Source organism: Thunnus albacares, chromosome 16, assembly GCF_914725855.1.
Source record: "Thunnus albacares chromosome 16, fThuAlb1.1, whole genome shotgun sequence".
Classification (NCBI taxonomy): Eukaryota; Metazoa; Chordata; class Actinopteri; order Scombriformes; family Scombridae; genus Thunnus; species Thunnus albacares.
This window is the reverse complement of record NC_058121.1, coordinates 20,864,017-20,886,108: the sequence shown is the minus strand read 5'-3', so window position 1 is coordinate 20,886,108 and position 22,092 is coordinate 20,864,017. Positions and strand designations below refer to the sequence as shown.

General features: G+C 39.3%; 1 protein-coding gene across 2 annotated transcripts; it reads right to left on the bottom strand.

Annotated features, from left to right (window-relative positions):
• Positions 1-430: 430 nt before the first annotated feature.
• On the bottom strand, positions 431-21,917 carry tshr (thyroid stimulating hormone receptor). Of its 2 annotated transcripts, XM_044329805.1 has the most exons (10): positions 21,096-21,917; positions 14,465-14,536; positions 13,325-13,399; positions 10,163-10,237; positions 9,475-9,549; positions 8,706-8,783; positions 7,361-7,429; positions 5,990-6,067; positions 3,270-3,458; positions 431-2,787 (listed from the first exon to the last, which is right to left on the bottom strand). In XM_044329805.1, the coding sequence occupies exons 1-10, from the start codon at positions 21,263-21,265 to the stop codon at positions 1,332-1,334; spliced, it is 2,337 nt and encodes a 778-aa protein (XP_044185740.1). In that variant the 5' UTR covers positions 21,266-21,917; the 3' UTR covers positions 431-1,331. The 2 variants fall into 2 exon arrangements, with proteins under 2 accessions (XP_044185740.1, XP_044185741.1); XM_044329806.1 differs by lacking the exon at positions 14,465-14,536.
• Positions 21,918-22,092: the final 175 nt, after the last annotated feature.

The window sequence follows — 22,092 nt, the reverse complement described above, 5'->3', positions numbered from 1 at the left end:
GCAGAGGGTGTCCTTTAACTCATAATAGCTCAATATCACACAAGTTACAGCGGTGCAGCTCACACGTGTCTCAGCTGTATTTGCTTTAAGTTTTCCCAGTGAAGGCAAAGCTATCTCCACTGATTGTATAAGTCACTTGTTTCCGTAAGAGGATGGAAAAATATCATGATCGCACTAGAAAAACAACCATGACATTCCAGCGGAGAGACAAGGCTTTAACAGTAGATATTTGTGATTATCATACCTGTCTGTAATTTGTAGAAAATTGCTAATAATGAAATTATGTCTTGTGTTTACTTTTGTAATTGGATCACATGCCCTTGGGAGATGAAGACTTACCTCGGCAAACTGTGTTTTTCTGGATCAATGTGCAGCAAGTGAATAACAATATTTGGCAACATTAACAAAAGTAATGATAACATAAAGACAAAAAAGTAGACAAATATTTTATGAATCTAAAAAAAGTGATACATCAATTTGGTGCAGGTAAAAGCCACATAAAAGTATAATTTCAAAGTCCACTTACACTGTAAAAACACTCATGTCTGCTTTCCACATCACAGTCAAGTATTACTCACTGCTCATAGGATGATTTATGCAATTTTGTTTTCAATTTGATTATATTTACTTTAAAAAAAAATGCATAAAAATCAAAAAAGACAGACACATGTGTCCTGTTGCAATCCATAAATTCTCAAACACTCATATATACTCATGTATTTACATTATATACAGAGGTATTGTTAAGACAACAGGATAGGAATTGTTATAAAAAACTGGAAGTTTTTACTGTGAACGGCACTGAGCCAGCAGGCTGTCCTTGAACACAATAACCAAGTATAAATAGTGCGCCTCAGTAAGGATTTCTTATCACTGGAAAAAAGAAGTGCTTAAGAAAATCTGCCATATTTCCTTGTATCGCAGTGACAGATTATGCAAGACTGTGAGATAACTCAAATAGAATTATACTTAATATACTGAAAAAATAGATTTATTTATAGGGTTATATATGTTTATATCTTTACTTTTTTTCCCCTCAAAATAATCTCTGTTCAATACTAGCAACAATCCCACTGAATACAAAGGACTAAAAGTGAGATGAAGTCAAGCTCATATTTCGGTGACACTTGATATTCTCCAACAACTGGAACCATAAAATCATCACAGCCGAAATTGTGAAAACAGCTGAACTTGGCCCGAAAATTGAAGCAGATACAGAATATTGGAGCTTTCTGTTAAATATCCAAACAGATCTGTCCACAAACACTTCAAGGCCTTTTCTTTCCCACCTGAACCTGTCTTGCTTTTAACACCTCCAGCTAGTGTTTGGCTCACGTGTCCAGATTCTGGCTCTCTTCGGGACTTGTCTGCTGGCTGACTGGCTGTTGGTAGGTATGTCCAGAGCACTTCTTCAGGTGGATGGGCACCTCCTCCTGGCCTGCACATCCTCCTTTCCTAATCTTGTCCTTGTCTTTACGGACTTGAGATGTCCCACTGCTGCATTTTGATGAAACTGTCTGGCCTCTGAACAGTTGTGCTCGCTGCTGACATAGGCCCACCTTACTGAGGAGGATGAATACGTCCCCTCTGAAAGCCTTGGTGAAGATAGCGTACAGAAACGGGTTGGCACAGGAATTGAGTGGGTAGAAGAGCACCAATAAAATCTTGGAATTGGAGACGGTGATGAGTGGCCGGTCCAGCACAGCCGACATGGCATAGAAGGAAATCGGTGCCATGCACAAGAAGTCAGTAAAGATAAGGACAGCCATGCGTTTGGCAATGTTAGTATCCTTGGATCCAGAACGGTAGTGAGGGTTGTGCACTGCACAGTAGATCTTGACGTAGCAAGCGCAGATAACAAGAAAGGCCAGGATGTTGAGGACCAGCACTGAGATGACGTAGACCTGGGCCACTGTGGACTGGGTGTCCATTGGGAGACAGATGCTGACCTTCTGATAACTGCTCACCCCAACCAGCGGGAGCAGCGCCAGGATGAGGCATAAGATCCAGCCAGCTAGCATCACGGCTGACGCATGGTGCAGGCGCAGCTTACGATCCAGCCGCATAGCAAAAGTGATAGCGTACCACCTCTCAAGAGTGATCACTGTCAAGGTGTAGACAGACAGCTCACTGGCAAAGACCGTGAAAAACCCTGCAAGTCCACAACCGGGGCCTGTCTGCCAGTCTATGGCGTGGTTAAAGTACTCGGCTCGTGTGTGGAGGTCTACAGAAGCAATGAGCAGCAGATAAATCCCCATGCAAAGATCTGCAAAGGCCAGGTGGCACATGAGGAAGCGGGAGACAGAGAGCTTGTAGTGGCTAGTAAGCAGCACCAGGAGCACCACCACATTTCCCAGAACAGCCAGCAAGCTCACAAACCACACAGACACTCGCAGGAATCCAAAACCCATTATGTCCTCACAAGGATTGAACTCATCGGGCACTGGTGCACAAGCCACCTCCTCTCCCTCCTCACACACCACATAGTCGTAACGACTGTCAAAGTCTTGGCTGGTGTCCTCCTGGGGATTCTTGAGGGTCTCACCAAAACCCACATCCTCATCTGGCTGGCCCCCAAAGTAGGCGTGGTAGTGCAGGCTGCCATGGAAGTCACCTCTCCTCCAGTCTTGTTGGGATTCTCTGTGGCCTCCGTCGTTTGGCTCCTCATCTTCGACTGTTTCCACCACGCTATCCCCTTGGAGGGAAGGCATGCGAAGGGGCCCCACAGAGCGCTTGTGATGCTGGTCGTAGAAAGCAGTCAGGTTACAGATGATGTACTCCAAAAAGCTGAAAACATACACGGATAGACTTAAGATTGAGTCCATAAAATAATACACTCGTACCAAATTAGACAAAAAAAAAACAGACAGACCTGGCTGCAGTCCTCAGTAGCACTAAGTGTACAATCAAATCATTTATATATCCAGTTGAAGAAAAGTGATTCCTGTTTGGAGAGTCATTACTAGTCTGGCTCAACCTTCTTCCTACAATAACAGCATTGAGTGACACTAATTATGGCAGCAGTGTAAAAAGTTATAGGTAAACACGTCAGAGAGTTGATTCAATCCCTGCCAAGATCCACACAATACAAGTGCAGCTGCCCTACGCACTGCCCTACGTGGTGGATCATAAAAACACACAAAATATACAGACTACAAGTGCATTCCTTTGGACACTAATTGTCTTTCATACATACTTCCTGTGATGCCTCAGCTTGATTCCCATAAGTACGTTTGACAAATCCACTATTAAGAATTGAAGAAGCTCACCCTCGTTTCTTTTTGAGGTTTTTGAAGCCGCAGCAGTGGCTGGGGTAGGTAAGGTTGGCAATGGTGAGGTGCTTGAAGGTTTTGATGGGTGGCAGTTTCTTGAGGGCCCACGTGTTACGTGCCTTTAGCTCCCGGACAGAATCCATACCTGCTGTAGGCAGGGAGGTGATCCCCGTCACGGATACGTCTCTGAAAGTCAGAGAGGGAGAGAAAGAACTTCAGAAAACACATATATTAACCTAGGTTTTTTATTTTTTGTCTCAATAATGGTAGAGTGGTGATAAGAGGAAAGTGGAGGGGGCGCCCAGATACCTCCAATGCATAGGCCCAATCATTCTTAGCTATGTCCTGTCCCCCATTTTTGACCTTTTTGACACTCTCTCACATCGCGTTCCCTATGCAAACCTTAGGGGAAAAGTCAAAACATTATTTATTTTCCTATTGTCCAACAGTGGGTTGTCTTTATAGACATTTTTCAAAATCTCACAAACATATTACCTGCAAATTTTTACCTTTGTAAAATTTTTGCCCAGAGTGGAGCCAATGCTCAAATCCAATATTTTCACACAGGGAGCCGTTCCACTTTGCTTTATGTTTTGCTTTGACTTCCCTTACGGCTTATGTAGGAAATGGTAGGTGACCGAATCATAGGGTCCTGAGGCCACAAATGGGGTCACAAATGACTATCAGAAAGAGCAACAAGCAGTCACCGGTGGATTTTCAAGCGCAGACTGTGGAACAAATGTTGTATCAGCAAATCTACAGAGGAACTAGACACGATGAGACCAGAGAGCGCCGTAGATGGATTAAACAACACCCTCCATCTGTTTCCTAGAATGAGCTCCTCACTCCTTCATCATCTTTAAGCAATTACATGTGGTATTTCTTGCGCTCGGCCATCATGCCAAAGCCAGCTCAACCTCATCGGGACAAAGACATGCGGGGGATTGACAATCTCACCAACATCCTGTGCAATCCTATTATCAGGACATTCCACCGTACAGCACCGGACACTCCCCCCTTCCAGGGGCCAACTGGAGGCCAAGTTCTCTTTTGCTTTCTTTAGTTTCGTAAACCATTCTATCTCCAAGTCATTGTATCTGCTGATTAATTTGATTAAGTAGAAGAAACACAAGCCACACAATTAAATATTTGCTAAGAGCTTAGTTTTTTTTAAGTCCCATTTGCTCTCCCCACTTCTCTGTCCTTTGCTCTCTTTTCCTCTCATGGGGCACATTGTGTAAGCCTGTAAAAAAAAAAAAAAAGCAGTACAGACCCTATGAGTGTCGGTCTGATTTTGTCATTCCCAGATGTTTAGCTCATGACCTCATGGAGGTGACCTCACTCAGGACATGTTCCTCAGTGGAACAGAGGAAGAAGACCTGCGCACGGACCCCATTTATCTGACCAGACACTTAACGGCTAGATCAGAGCCATAACAGCAACTAGATAGCTGTGGTAACGGGTGTTGGCATTAAACACCTCAAAAATGGGAACTCTGCTTCAAGAAAACTTGAGAACTGCGAAAAAAGATGACAGTATCAGAGAAACGGGCTTGCACACAATGCGTGTCAGATTTCCTGGTCAAAGACACAGCTGTGGAGGAATAATTTTTACTCTTTGATGATATGCTATCCCATTTCTGTAGACATGTCTCATCCAGTCTGCACATTATGAATGTGGAAATTGCTGAAATCTAACTTGACATGGTGTGGATAATGTAATCACCACACTAGGCCTATTATTTATTGATATATACACTCCCAAAAGGGAGTGAAATTTTTGAAATTCCTTTTTCTGGAGAGAATATTTATGCATAAAATTAGTAGTTAGACTTTTGGGGGGATACACTTGGTTTTCTTGCTGAGATTTAGATGGGATTGATACCTCTGTCATATTTGTACGATAAATATAAAGCTACAGCCAGCTGCAAATTCGCTTAGCTTACTATAATTAACACATTATATCTTGTTTGTTTATCAATCCTGGTATTGATCTTATCAACTTACTGCCTGCAAGAAAGCAAATATCTACCTATTCCCTTAAAGCAGGACCATGTAACAAGGGGCCACAGTAGCCACAAGTGTAAAATATGGTATCATGTTAAATGCTAGAACATAGTGTAACAGTAGCACAAGTAGAGCAGAGTTGTACTGTCAGTGAACACACTCAGTAATGTAAATTAATGCAACGATATCTATCTAAAGTTTGCTAACATCAAGTAACATTAGCCACCATAAGCTACTGGTCATACCAGACTAAGTAATGCTGTAACAGCAAAACCCCTGGGTGCATTGACCTGATCAATGATGCATTTTATTGGTTATAAGTTCCACTTTTCATTTGAAAGAGAATACATGTGGTTTTCCTACTTTCAAAAGTTACATAGTTGCTTCAAAGCAGGCTTCAGGTTGCAAACTACAAACGCTGTAAGGGAGAAACCAAGTACAAAAATACTAAATTCACAAATTTATCACATTTATTTAGGCATCAGGACAAGCTTTGTGAAACTTAGGACCGTTTTAAATATATTTTCATATGGTAATAATAAGAAAAGATCACATAAATGGATATAATAGAATTTAAAGCACAGTGGCTCATCTATTTGGACATGATTAAATTAAATTTGAGGTTTAAAGGTACTGCATGTGTGGTAAGTATTGTGTGCAATTACACAGTCAATAAAAGTGTCTCAGATTGTCACCCTGTCAGGTACTTACAGAAGCATGGGGCCGCTGATGGTGCCTGCAAAAGCCCTTTCATCCATCTTGGTCAAATACTTATTCCTGTGAAGGTCACTGGACAGGTAAGCACAAATTTAAGTTTATTAAGGGAAAAGTTATCCTTCACATTTCAATCAGACTTACAGAGACGAGGCATGGCATAATATTTTCCCAAGCCTCATCACTGCACATTCCTGTATTTATTTTTTCTCATTTCAGGGGTGAAACATAAAAGAAAAAGGTCTCACTCATGTTGCTAAATCAAATAAGACAGTATAACATGGGACAGCGTACTCCTTAAACATACTGCACCCTCACTACACATCTCCCTGAATCCCTCAAATCTAATAAGGATAATAGACCTGTGAGGGGCGTGTTTGTCTTGGTCGGGCTGTGCAGGGATCAGTTCTCCCCTCAGAGCAGATCAGACGCCAACACAAACATCCATGTGGTAAGACTCACTAGTCACTCACCAATGGCTTAATTAGGCTCTTATATGGTGTGTGTAGGTGTTGTAAAAGAGGAGAGGGGGCTTAAATTAATATAATTAATACCTCATATCCTGAATATGCAGGATACCGGACCAGGAGGTGACAAGAAGAGAAGAAAACATGTTGCAGCAAAAGAAGAAAAGGAAGTGATGCTTACCTGTTCTCCTTTCACTGCCACATAATTTATCCAAGTGAGGCTATTGAATATACAAGTGTGAAATTGATTTCTACAAGCCTGACACAACCCAAGGGTCCAATGTCACTGAGTGTATGGGAGAGGGGAACTCTTAATGCAGACTTCCTGATACCCACTTTTGGAAACATATTTCCCATGAGAACTCCAGCTTGCTAATCAAGCGCTGGGCTTAGGTCCTTTTGGAGTACATATGAGAAGGCCCTCAGAGACCCAACTGTGAGCCCACTTCTTTTGTAGTTCAATGTTGGGTAAGGAAATACACATGCCAGATGTCAGAAACGGTTTAATCCAGGCAAAACACTGAGTAACCTAATTTTTTGAGAAACTTAAGACCTCTAAAACGACTGATTTCACTGTTTCAGTGACAGATAGCTGTTAGCCGTTAAAACGGTGAAAGCTCATCAAGGGAATAAAAAGTAACCTTTAAAACTATTACAAAAGTCTCTTCACTATCAAACCGATTGTGAAATTGTTAACAATTGTGACATTTTAGGAGGTTCATCTGTTCCCTCTCCTGTTGAAAGATCGACGAGAAGATCAATGCCAAGTATTATCAATCTTCTTATCCAACTCTCAGCAATAAAGTGAATAGGCGTATCGCCCAGAATGTCGAAATCTTTCATTTAACTGTCATCAAATTAAGTAAACAAGGTTTGCATAACAGAAATAACATTAACTTACACTTGATCTAGTTTGGTCCCATTGAAGGCGTGATGTTGGACTTCTCTGAAGCCATTTCCATACAGCATCCTGGAAAAGGAGAATGATACATTTATATAATGACACCAAGAACATAGCATTGATTAGAATTTCTCTTTCTAGCTTTAATATTCAATCTACTGAAAGAAAATATTTTCCATGTGTTGATTCATCATCTGTGTTTGTGCAGCAGTGGCAAGGATATGTGGGATCTACTTATTTCACATTTTATGGTGAGGTTTTGTCTGTCTGTGCAATTTTGCGGTTTTAAGCCCACATTTTTTGTAACACACTGTTCTGTGTGTTAAAATTGCGATCTTTCTTCCCTCTCTCCCAAAACCTAACCACATGTACATATGACTGCCTTTTGTGTGTGAGTGTCGTGTACTTGTTTTTGCTATCTTTGTAAGATTCAAGTGAGTTCAGATTGAGGACATGTTTTCAAAGTGAGGTCATTTTGGCCGGTCCCCACTTCTTCTAGTGGCTATTTTAGTCTTTGGATCGGAATAGGAATAAAGGGCAATACCAGAGTTACAACACTTAGAGTGTTTTTACTACAGACTGCATTATATTTTCCTTATTCATTTTTTAAAGCATGCCTTATGTAATTCCATTTTTAGCTACCCTAGCAGTGTGGTTCTTACAATGGTGATGTTGGTCAGTCGGTCCACCGCTTTGGTTCAGGCTGAAATATCTCAACAATTATTGGATGGATTGCCATGAAATTGGGTGCAGACATTCATGGTTGCCACAGGATGAATTCTAATAACTTTCCCTTAACTTTTTCTCCACTATCATTAGGTCAAGATTTCAGTTTGTTGTTTACGACAAAATACCTGCAAAACTAATGACATTCTCATCGATCTCAGCTGTGCTTTGTGTTTAGTGCTAATTAGCTAATTTTAGCATATTAACACACAAAACTAAGATGGTAATTATATAGTTGCTAAATATCAGCATGTTTGCATTGTCATTGTGAGCCACTAGTGTTACTGCAGACTCTTAATCATACTGAATAGGTCTACTTATTCTTTATGTTGTCAAAAGCAAATTAACTGCTATCAAGTCAATAAATATAAAATATAAATGTCCCAGAAACCTTTAACAATGACTATAGGGTGACCAACAATGACCACTTCAGGGTATAGAATATCGATTATATTTTAATGGTTACAGTTAGGATTAGATTTGAATGATAAGGATTAAAGTTTAGTATGTGATGGTCAGGATGAGGGAGAATTTTGAGAATTATATCTTCCATAAAAAAACATGTGTTGTTTAGTTTGTGTATGTCTGTGTGTGTGGGTATGCATGCGTTATATCTCACACTGTAAGCACTTCGCTGGTAATGCCACGGAATGAGTTGGCCGGGATCTCAGTGATGTAGGGATGATCAACAATTTCCCTGCAACGGAAGACACCAAATAGAGAGGAAATGAAGTGGTGTTTCAAACCAAGACCCTCGACTGCAAAGTGGCATCAAGAGGAATGTAGTGTTGATTGATTCTCAAGTATTATGTCTGGGTAGGAAAATTAAATTAGATAGAGCAGCTGTCAACGCAGATGTGTGACGATTTGACTTTAGATACAGCTCATTTCAAGTGGGTTTGCAGAGGGTTAAACATGGAGAAACAGACATTTATAAAAAGAAAATACATACACACACACGCATATATACAGTCCAATTAAATATACCCACATATTAAAGTGCTTATGCAGTATTCTGTATATAAATAACATTTCATTATAAAGAAACTCAATATGCTTTATATTTAGAAAGCATATGCAACACAGTGGTATAACAATAATAGTAAGTAAGTAATAGTATAATAGTAATAATGATAATAATAAAGAAACATGTATTTATACATACCCACAATACCTTCATATACACATATACACATATACAAATTTATACATATATATATACACGAGCAAGGTCATACAGACACACATTCTCATACGTTGAACCACAAACACACACACACACACACACACGTACACTTTGCATGTGTTTCGCATTTTAAAATGCTACAAAAAACATACATATTAATTGGAGTTCTTTGCTTAAAAGTTGTAAAGTTACAGCAACTTACAGTATGAAGTTCGTGTCATTAGAGTGGATGTTGCTCAAGTCAGGGAAGAAAGTAAGGCCAGTATTGAAAATCCCTCTGAATGGCATGAAGAGAGAAAATCTCAGGATACAGAAGACACAAAGACTACACAGGTTCCTTGTTATTAATAATCTGAAATTATATGGGATAACAGTGTCATGCAATAATATATTATATAATATATTGCATTGCTATTATAAAAACAGTCTCAAAAATTTGATATTGGTATCACACCTGCTGTTCAGAGTAGACTGCATCATTTAATAATAACCAGTCCAATTCATTTTAATGGGCAAATTAAAGAGTCACTCTTATATTCTGGATTGTTATATGCTGTAGCTTCTCAAAAAGAACTGAAATAAAGGTGAAATCATGCTAAACTACTCAGTTTTGACTTCCTGGATGGAAACAACAGCCTTTTCCCATGAGTCAAGAATTTATATAAGATTGACACCTTTCACTTAGGCCAAATACTGTATGTTGGATTTGTCTTTTCCATACTGACACACACACACAATTTTATGAATATTAGTCTCAATTATTGCCACATTCAAGTATTTTAAATACACACGATTCATCTTTTGGGTTACCAATATGTTATCAATATGTGTAATTCAATATCAAAACTGTAGGAGTTCATAAAAAAGAACATGAAATGAAAAATACTCACAGGTATTTGAGGTTTGGGAGATTCTTAAAGGCTTCTGGGTCAATGTAGGTCAGACTCTTTGCATTTCGTATCTCTCTGAAAGAACAAACAAACAAGAAAGAGATGCAATATTGACTGGCAGATTCATGACCTTGAATAACCTTTTATGTTTGTTAAAGGACACAAGTGTGTGTTGTGGCCCCTATGAATGATATTTGCACACACATTCAGAAACACAAACTGCGCGGCAGCAGAAAAATGAGCATGCCAGTGCAAGAGAAGGGAAACTCGGTACAGACAGCTGGGAGCTGGAAGTAGAGTCAAATTAGTGTTTCATTAGTGTATTAATCTGGTCCACCCTGGGCTGGACCCAGCACCTCTCTTCCATGTCTGAGGCCTTGTGGTGTCCTGGTCCTTCTTCACACACCTGGAAAACTTCACACACCCAGCAGACAGACATAGTCAAGCCAATGGAAGTCACTAAGTGGGACAGGATTGTCTTCCTAATGCTGTTGTGTATAAACTGAAACCAGATCAATCTATTGGAGGACAGTTTTATCAGCTAATATAACCATTATTCAGTCTGTCCAGCAGACAGCAAAAGGAGTGGTAGCACCTGAGTTGTCAAAGCCAAACAGATAGCGGTGAAGAGTTTGACTCTTTGTTACAGCTCTTTGATGACCAAATTTGTCAGCTATGGCGTGTTTGCATTGGACTTCACACTGACAGAAATCTAGAAGAGAAGCGACTCATTGGATGCAAAAAAAACTACACATTTATTTCATATTCAAAAGGTGTCACAGTGTCACAAAAATGAGAAAACTGTTGACAATGGTTGTATAAACAAAGAGTTCATTTTTGTTTTACATTTTATAGCCACTCTGGTGCTGTAGTTATAAGGATGGAAATGTTAGTTTCCATTTTGTCAGGTCATTTTGGTCCAAACTGAATTATCTCAACAACTACTGGATGGCTTACCATGAATTTGACATTAATGGTCCCCAGAAGATGTGACTTTTCTTCTAGCATCATAATGAGGTAGACATCTGTTGAATGGATTGTCATGGTCCCCTTAGGATAAACTGCAGCAATTTTGGTGATCCTTAACTATTTATCTAGTGCCATCATGAGGTCAAAATTTTAATTTCTTTGAATTTCTTCAATCCTTTGGTTTATCATCAAATACCTGCAAAACTAACACCATTCCCATGATCCTCAGCTGTACTTTGTGTATAGTCCTACTTGTGTATAGTCCTAACAAATGTTAGTGTGCTAACGTGCTAAAATAAGATGGTAAACATGGGTAACATTATGCCTGCTAAACAACTCAAAGCACCGCCGTACCTAGAAACAGCTTCACAGAGCTGCTAGCAGCTGTAGACTTTAGTCTTATTAGCTCTGTGTCTCTAGGGATGGCAATGTTGGTCGGTCTGTTCACCACTTTTGTCCAGAGTCAGACTGAAATATCTCAAAATGTTAGATGGATTGCCAGGGAGTTTTGTACTTTATGTCCCCAGAGGATGAATCCTAATGACTTGAGTGAATCATTCACTTTTCATCTCACAGCACCAGCAGGTCAAAGTTTTCATTAGCACAAAATCAAGTACAGACATTCATGTCACATGATCTATCTTAATGAGTTTGGTGATGGAGTTTTCATCTAACGCCACCTTACAGTTGACATTTTGGGTTCAGAGTGAAACCATTGGATGGATTACCTTGAAATGTTACATAGTAGTCTAAACTACACTCCCATGGGCCTTGCATGCTAACATATAAAATAAAATAACTGTGGTAAACATCAACTGCTATATATCAACATTTTAACATTTTCATTGTGAGCATGTTAGTATTCTGATGTCTTATTCTCACTTTTCACCAGTGGTGTATGAAATAAATTGATTCTTTATTACATCTGCGGAGGCACCGCTAGTAATTTGTCAATGTGTGGGCCTGTTTTCTATTTGATGGTCATATTTGTCATACATTTTTAGTTTTTTTTCCCTCCCATAAACAAAGGTTGAAATATTCATGTTGATGTATCATTTGCAAAAAGAGTACCAAAACAGATTAATTCATGAGAAATGGTGGCATGATACAACCACCTCTGAATTCTCAGCTCAGACTGCAGTCTTAGATCCACAGCTGCTGTCGGCCTCAGGCAGCCAACAGGAAGCAGAGCATTAATTTGTGTCTGACCCTGAAGGAAACCTGAGAGAGATGCCATTATCTGATGTATGGTACTACACCACACCAATCAGTGGCAAATAGGCCCCGGAGATCCAAAATACACCCCCAGAAAACAGATACAAACCTCAGCTAGCGGTTTGAATGATTATTTCTGTCTGTATTTTGATATCTGGAATTAGGAAGCTAATAAGGAAAGACAATAAAAGGAAGGATAATTAAGATGGAATTGACAGTCAAATGGTGCACACACACACACACGCATCGAGTCATGTCAAATTAATTTGTGTAGCTGTTAATCATAGTTACTGTCTCAAACGACGACACATGCCCACATTTTATACAGTAATTGGACAGTGGAAACAAATTGCGTACACACAAAACGCTGTGTTGCAAAATGCTGTAACTTGGGACAAATCCTTCACGTAGCCAGGAAGTCTTACAGTAATACATGAAGTGCTAGGAAGTGTTCTGCTGGAAAGTGTGTGGTCCACTCAGAGACTCCAGCCATAAATCTCTATCCCATAATTGCGAATAGAGTGCACCTTGCTAGACTTTTTCCCCCTGAGCTGCTTCAGCAAGAGCTGGAGCATGAAGAAGACGAGGAGAGAAGCCAAATACTGGCTGCTGTTTAACCTCTGCTCTAACGCGTTTATTCCGACTGTCTGTTTAAACCACTTTAATAATTTGCCAGATAAATCCATATAATAAGTTGTTTCATCAAATTGAAGTGTCTTTATCTAATATGCATGTAGTAATCCCACAATAAGGTTATTTTTTAATCCTATGAATTGCAAGAGAGCACTCTGTACCTCTTTGATGAGGAGCGCTAAGTGGTGTGCAGGGGAGAGAAATACGTTTCTAATGTCTTTCTTTCTTGCCTCCATTTGCCGCTGGCGAGGTTCAAAATTAAGCATTTTTCTCTCCAGAGAGCAAATGGAACAGCTTAATCAATAAAAATCAATAAAGAGCGTGCCCTTCTCTTTAGTTACTCACATGTGGGTGATTTTCCTCAGGCTGTAGAATGAATGCCTCTCCAGCCTCTGCAGTGTCACATCCACCGATATATATCTAAAAGAAATAAACAAAGCTCATGTACAATGTATAAGTTGTCTTTACAGTATCAAAATAAAAACTTTTTTTTTCGCCCCTATGTCTGACTTGTGAAGGCACTGTGCCAGCATGAGAGGGAAATATAAGACCTGTTTTCACAGACTGAGTTTAAGTGTATGGTTCCAAAAATGATCCTAAAGCCGGCAACTCTTTCCTGAATTTATCAGCCTACCTTGTCTAAAGCCTCCAAAGTCACGGGCAATTTTACAGGCATGCACCTCACATATACATTGCCTAGTCATCAGTCACTGTGCTCCCATTTGTTATTACTTGGTAACAAGTATGCTCTTTAAATAAACCATGAACTTAGCACTGAATCGCTGTTAAAAATGAGCTGCTTATTGGAGAAAAAAAACATATAAATTCTGTTTACTTACAGTTATTACAAGCCACTTAATAAAACACACCATAATATTCACAATCTGACTGACATTTTATTGGTTTTCTGTCATGTACTGCAGTACCGTATCATTTCAGCTGGATGGAGAACAAGGAGGCGATGGAAACTTTGGCTGTGTGCACTTGTGACTGTTTGAGGCTCACAAAAAAAACTTCTCATCCACCTCTGTCTCCCTTCACGCATGACTTGGACGCAGACGTCGGACTCAGCAGCTGAGGATCGAGGCTCAGATGTATATTTTACCTCTACAGAGACTCCACCTCGAATGGCAGTCTAAAATCACCACACACCAAAAGCGCTCTGCTGAAATACCTAGCCAATGTCCAACCCCTGCTGCGGTCGAAGGACCAACATTCCTATTGAAGGAACGCATTAGCGCTTCCAGCTGTGATTAGGAGCCAGCGATGATACTAAACAGAGAGCATATCATCTGCTTGGGTGGGAGACAAAAAGGAAAGGGGTGGGAAGTTTGGAGCTAAGATAGATTCACATTTTTTAGGCAAAGCAGTTGAAAGACAACAGGTGGATGAGAGCAGCTTTGAAGGGTTTGTGTTTGAATAGCTGTTAATGGAAAGTGTATGAGGCTTGAATGGAATAATCCCACTGAATAAATCGCCACTCACATCCTAGAGATGTTGACCATGTTGGCAAAAGCATCTGCTGGCACGGATGACAGACGGGTCTCAAAAAGCCATCTGCTTAAAAACAAAAAAAAAAGACAGACATTTTAGTTATTACAAACACATTTCACTGCCTGTGTCTTCTATTTGCTGGACTAGAGTTCGTTAGGAAGGTGTTCTTTGACATTTTTAGAGGAATAGTTCAACATTTTGGGCAAATAATATCATGCAAAAAAGCAAATAAGTGCTTTCACAACATGACGGTGAATGCATCAAATTTTCCAATCTTAGCAAGAAAGTGAATAAGCATATTTCCCAAAATGTCAAGCTATTCCTTTAATGGATAAGTTTAAAACCCTGAACGTGGAAATTTTCTGAGGATACTCTATACTGCATTGTGGAAATTATCGAGATTTTCTTACACTGTGATTCAGTTTTCCAAAAGTAAATTTCACACATCAAAAATTGTTTCATAATTCTAGACAAAAGGAGATCTAAAGGGGACGAGAGACTGTGCAGGTAAGAGAGGAGAAAAAGGCGAATACATAAAAAGGCCCAACATTGATAAATTTTTGAATCAGATGAAAGGTTTCTTTGAAGTAAATGCTGAAACAGACCCCACCTATTCTAGAAACATGGAGGGAAAAACAAAGACTTGGATCTGACTGGACCTGAGCTGGCAGCCAAATCAAACAATGTCTGGGTCTGTTTAGGACAATGTTTCAAAAAGTAAGGTCGAGACCTACAGTTGGACCTCCATGTTGTTCTGGAGAAATCAATACCCAATGTTACAGATACAGTGTGAAACCAGGCGTTGTATTCCTATATTTTACATACAAGACAAACCATTTAGCTCGCTGTAAGTTTTTGAATAAAAAGGAAGAGAAATTGTTCGTGTGTTAACGGTGCATGTTGTAAGCAGGTTAAATTTGAATGTTAAAGTCAGTTATCTTATGTTCAAAGATGCAAAATTGATTTAAGTATGCAACCCCAGCATTAAAGAAACTTTATGAAACTTTGGGAATTTTCCATTTGGTTAGAGTTTAGATGAAAAGATCAATACCACTTTAATGACTATGTTAAATATGACAATATGCAGACAGCTTAGTTTATTATTAAGACTGATACAGGTAAACAGCTAGCCTGGCTCTGTGCAAAGGTAACAAAATCCACCTACCAGCATGTCTGCTGAGCTCATTTATTAACACGTTATATCTTTTTTGCTCAATCCATTCAAAACTGAAACATCAATTTGTGGTTTTACGGTGGGTTATGTGCTGTACTGTTTCTTGTCAGGATGCGGTGACTGCATATACAGATATAACGTGTTAATTACTAAGCTTTAGACGTGCTGGTAGGTGGACAGAGCCAGGATAGCTGTTTCTGTTGTTTCTGTAGCTCAAAAGCTCTTTTAGCTAAGCTAGGCTAACCAGCTGCTGGCTGTGGCTTCATATTAAGTAGACAAATATTAAAGTAGCATCAATCCTCTCATCTAACTTGAAAGTTGTTGAGCAAATTTCCAAAAATATACCTTTAAGATTACATCGTGGGCACTTTTACCTCTACTTTACTTGTGAAAATGTGTTATTTCTTTTCCATGATCTTGCTGCAGATTTTGTTGTGGTGGATTTGGGAGTCACAACATAATAATAAAGGAAAGGGATTAAGATGGTAATGTGTTAATGTCATGTTGTATTCAAGGCCCACCCTGCATGAGGGTGCACATTCAGACTGCATCCTGACTCAACTGGCAGCAGTGTGTGTGTCCATTTTAGAGACTATGAACGTTGAAACAGGTATTTTGACTCAGGCAAAGCCACCATCTTTGTGCACCTTTGGCTCATCAAGGGAACAATAGACTAATTCAGAGGCTGAGATCTGGCTTATGAGTCTGAATCACACTTACATGGGGGGGCGGGGGGGGGGGGGGGGGGGGTTAGTCAGTCAGTAGACACGGGAGCACGGCACCCTGCAAATGCTTTGACAAACTCAAACAAACAGTGGGACACAGAGCAGACCCTGACACCAAACACCCCTGTCAGAACCACGCTGTTTTCGCCGCCGCCGCGCTCAAACCCAAATAACCAGCATGCATTTTCCCTCAGGAGCGCAGTGGGAACACCAACGAGCCCATCTCGCTGGCTTAAGGAGAAAATGACTCCCACAATTTGTCTTTTTGGATAGAAACCCGAGAAAACAAACAAGTTGGGAACTGAGTTTGAAGTGGGGAGAAGCCACATAATTTATAATAGTGTCAGCATTGGATTGACAACATGGCTGTGTTTACTATGGGCTCGGTCTCATTTTGATGTGTGCCTGTGGTGACTGGTAGAAGGGGTCAGTTACATATTCTGTTGTAGATTTCAACCTGCACTTTCTCCAGTGTGATTCAGTGTAAGCTCCTCTCATGTAGAAGTGCTGTCTCCCTTAAAATCCCTAATGTTCTCTCAGTCAGAGTGTTCGGATGCACACTACACTTTAAAAAAATCTCATATCCCATGAGTGTATGAAGAAAAAATCGAGTGGTAATGACAGGTGATGGTGCACTCTGACTTAATTTTTTTTTTTTTAAGTTTTATAAAAGATTACTTCCTTATTTGTTTTATCATAAACACATGAGGTTGTCACTGTAGAATGAGAAGTAATAGTAACAATTTCCATTACACGATCCATCAGTACAAATTAATAGCTGGGAAACTGTCAGTATTTCCAGTAATCTCAGCTCATATATCCCACTTCTTATTTTACAATTAATCCCTGTGCTCATCTGTTATCAAACAGCATTAGGATTTCACTCTTCTGTACGTTTTATCGGACGAATACGAGTTAACGAATATCATGAGTTATCGCATGTTTAAACTCCAATCCAAAAATCCTGAGGTTTTTGAAAGACTGGAACTGCCGTGTTTTTTCCCCCCTTTCCCTTGAAGTCTTTTTTCCCTCCTAATTATTCTCAAATGGAACTCTCTGGGTGTTTGAGAAATGTGCTGTAAAAGGTAAATATTGTATTTGAATGCATCGTCCAGACGCAGTCAGGAGTCACGCTACGCAGGCTTTTAAGAGTGTCTGTGCTTTCCTTTCCACCTCTCTGACTCCCAGTGACACATGGAGTAACCTCCACAAGTGCACACACAAAGGACTCCAAGCTCTAAGTATCCACATATGCTGACTCTCTCTCTCTCATACACACACACACACATACACACACACACATACACACAAGCACACCACACATAGATGTCTGCTTTGCATTCACATTTTGTTTTATGAAGAGCAACTTTTGCACATTATCCTCCACAACTTAGTTTTTAACTTATGACAAAATCAGTGCAGAAAGTTTCATACCATAAAATTATTTTTTTTAAAAAGAACTAAAAGTATGCTCTCAGCATATTTTGAAATTATTTTTGACCGTGTCAAAAAACTCAAGTCTATATTTATTTATTTGTTTGCTTATAGCTAGTAGCATCAATCCAAGTCCCCAGTTTCATACATGTTTTATTAGTCCAACAATGAAAATATGTAATGAAGTTGTAGACAAATTTTTGTTGTGACTGTCTACAAGATGCACAGCCAATAGCATGAATAACTGAAAAACCCCACTGACCAAACTCCAATGGCAGCAGGGTCATCCATCCATCGGTGTGTGTACAACAAAATCAACCTTCCTTACGCCTCATCTGCTAGAACATCCAGCTCAATACACAATCTATTTCTGGCTTATTTGGCAGATATTTTTATCAGGAGGGGTGACAGTCCAGACAGTTGGTGGCATGCTTTCATGTCTTTCTATCTTTCTGGAAGGCTCTGGATAAACTTTGGACAGGAATGTGAGGAAATCGTAGGGGACATCGAGGCACATGGACATGTGAATTGGAGCAGTGATCGGGAGATAATTTCATGTGATGGGTGCTGTTGGAGGCGTTGCAAAGTGGTGGTGAGGATTGAATAATGGGGGGATGTTCCAATAAACTGTAAGAAAGGAATGAGGATTATCACAACATAGCACAGAACCTTCTACTTAGCCTAAATGATCATTTGTGAGCCCCACATTAGTGCTTTTGAGGTATTTTGTGTAAAAGCAACACATTGAAGTGTCTGAATCATTATCCATGTGTTCATTTGGGAATCTCACCTGTATGTTTACATACATTAGAAGTGTGTATCCGTCTTAAAAACAAGATTAAGAGTCTACAGATGTGCTAGTGTCTCTGAAGCTACATAGTGATGCTTTTAGCTAAAGTCAGCATGTTAACATACTAATAATGACAATGCTAACAAGCTCATGCTAATTAACACTGAACACAAACTACATCTGAGGCCGATTTGTTTTTTTCAGTATTTGGTAATGAGCCAAAGTGTTGGACTAATTAAAATTTGTTGACGATGGTGCCCCAGGAAAGGTTAAAGGAAGGTGTTAAAGGGAACATTAATGTTTGTACCAAATTTCATGGCAATCCATTCAATAGTTTTCGGCACATTTCATCACATTCCATTTAAAAACACAAATGTCATCCTCTGGGGACCATGAATGTCTGTATAAAATTTCATGGGAATCCATCCAATAGCTAAGATATTTCCATTTGGACCAAACTGGTGGATCGACCGACCGACAGACTGATCAACATTGCCATTCCCAGAGCACTAGCATGGCTAAAACTGAAAGTGATTAGATAATCTTGTAATCATAGCTTGTTGTCAACTAGAGGGAACAAAAAGGAGAAAATATTGACAACACCAAGAATTTGATGGATCATTTTGTGCAAGATGTAATGAACGTCACTCCTTCAGGATAGGTGTTTTTCACTCGTCACATAACATCTACAGTCCACACAGAGTGCATTTTCCAATAATGTCCCACAATTTAACTAAGCCTGTAAGAGCTATAGGACCCAACTCTTCTTCAAAAATATATAATTTTAATAGAATTCAAAGCTGCAAAACTTATTATAAATATTTAAAATAGTGTTTGAAATATTAGGAAATGTACCAACGTGGTTATTTCCACTACACCTTAATCAAAAGACCAGTTTGTACTATGTAACAGTGCCGTCTGATTTATCGTTCAAGAATGCTGATTTAAATGGAAATAGCCATTCTAGCTCTTCTGATTCTATGTTTCCACATCTGCCACGGAGTCTCTCTGAAGGGCATGTGTTTCCATCACTCAAGGCCATGGCACACTGGTCGCACTCTCTTGCATAATTTTCACCCGGCACTTGAGCAATTTAGGAAGTGTAAAAGCCCCGCTACATTTTTCAGGGGTGACCCTGACATATTACATCATGTCGGCTCCCAGGATTCTTGACAGATTCTTTGGGGTCTCGTATAATGAGAAAACAAATCGACCATAGATCAGCTGTTGGTTGGGTCCATTTTTTCAGTCATGAACATCAGACCCTTTGCCACTCCAAGAAGCAATACATTTTATATTGAGAGGGTTTTTGATTCTTTTTATTAGAATTATCATATATATAGCAATTATTGAAAAAAGCTGTTAAGCCTCGTATATGACCAACGGTGTAGGACTAATTATCATTCTTTTACATTACTCTTACTGGCAGTACTGTTTGTTGTTGGAAAGAGTAGAGTATGCAGTGGGGTCACATTATATACAATGCACCTATACTGTAGTCTTGGCTGGCAGTTAAGATGAACCCATCATCTTAATATTGGGTATGTTATTGGTGGGTGTTATTTAATTTGCACCAGAGAAACAATGTTTGTGTGTGACAAAGGACAACGTTGAAATTAAATGAATAAATGTGCGCAGGTACTTGATTTTCTAAAATCCCCTAATGTGCATGGAAGGTGTAGTGGACGTTAAGTTTTAATTATGAGCCAAAGACAATTCCCATTTGTTTTGTTTAATTGTCTACAATACACCTCTGCGGTATGGACACTCTGCACACAGGACTTTGAAATGTTAAAATACCCAGCAGCCCTCTGAGAAACCCTCTGAAGTGGACATCTGCATTCCCAGTTTCTTCTCTGTCTCTGTGTCTCTGATATTAGGTGCATTAGGTGCTGAGGTAAATGCTGTGGTAGTGTAAAATTGTAATGTTAATTTAAAAGGTGCATAAAAAATAATCTCAATGCAACCAACCACAAATGTTAAGAAAATAAACCATATATTCAGGAAATGTATGTCGTCTTCTTCACTTGTTATAGTTACATTAGTGCTTTATTGTGAACAATTTCAGGTAATAAAGGTGGTTCAATAAATCTTTTAAATAAAATATGGTGCAGATTTATAATTCATTAGTAATCCCAAACATATTATTCCAATATTCAACTACTTATAAGTTAATTCTCATAAAAAATATTGCTTTAATGTTCTTTTAAGATATTTATTTACCATTGGCTTTTGTCTATTTCACACCAAATCAAAAGTAGAAGTCACATTGACAACTTTGGAACATAGGTTGTTAGCACCACTATAAGAGACAACCTTAAAATGGAAAAAACTACTTAACATCACAGACAGCCTTAAAGTACCTGTGGGAGCACTTCGAGGGAATATTCATGACAATAATGATTTTTCCGCGGGGTTATAAGAGCACTTTACATGCAAAATGCATGAAAAAAAACAGCAGGAATACTTTCACAGATGCGTTTTTGTACGCCTACTTACAGTGTCTCCGTGCTTGCTGGAAACCTGGGGAGAATATCAATGTCAACGCAGGAGATGGTGTGACTCTTCCATTCAGAGCACTCGCAGACAGCAGGGCAGGAGTCATCCTCCGACGCAGCGCTGACAGGCAGAGCGACGAGCGTAAACAAGGCGCATGTTATCACCTGCATGCTGGAGAGCTGCTCGGTTCAAAAATATCCCGAGGTTGACTTCTGGTTTCCCCTTTATAGTCCTCTCGATGTCCACAACAACGAATAGTTATGTCAATACAAGTAAGGTAGTCTATAGTGGCCTATGATATTTGTTTTTTGGTATAATCCTCAGGTAGAGACAGTGCAGCTGCAGTTGTATAGTTCTTGGTTTTCGTTACAGGGCCGCAAGAGTTTCTGAGAGGTTGTGAAGGTGGGGATGCTGTAGGACGGACAGCTGCAGCTCTCTGGTGGGTTTTGGAGGTGGTCTTCAACTTGAGGGGAGGGTGGACTTCTGAGGCACTCTTGTGTTAGACTCGAGAATAGTCTTTTCTTCTTTTTTTCACCCCCCTTATGTTTTAGTTGTATGCTATTCTTATAAGTTGGTAACTGACAAACTGTCTGTTCCAGTAGGTTAATATTTCCAAAAGTGTCCTACATTTAGCCTATTGATTTCTTTTCCAGTTTTTGAGCCATGTATTTTATTCTAGTCGATTATTTTATTCAGGAAATATGCTCATATTCAGTTGATTGCCATAAACTGCACTTTCCATTATATCTCATAAGCATAAACTGTTTCTGTATATATCTATAAGTCTAGTGTATGCCCAATATTGATTTTCTTACCCTCCTATTATTTTAGTCAGTGAAATATATATTATATTGACATAAACTGTCCCTTCCATTAACAAAAAAAATGCACCTTAATATTACATTTCTTTTCTTTTCTTTTCTTTTCTTTTCTTTTCTTTTCTTTTCTTTTCTTTTCTTTTCTTTTCTTTTCTTTTCTTTTCTTTGCTGAGGAGCGG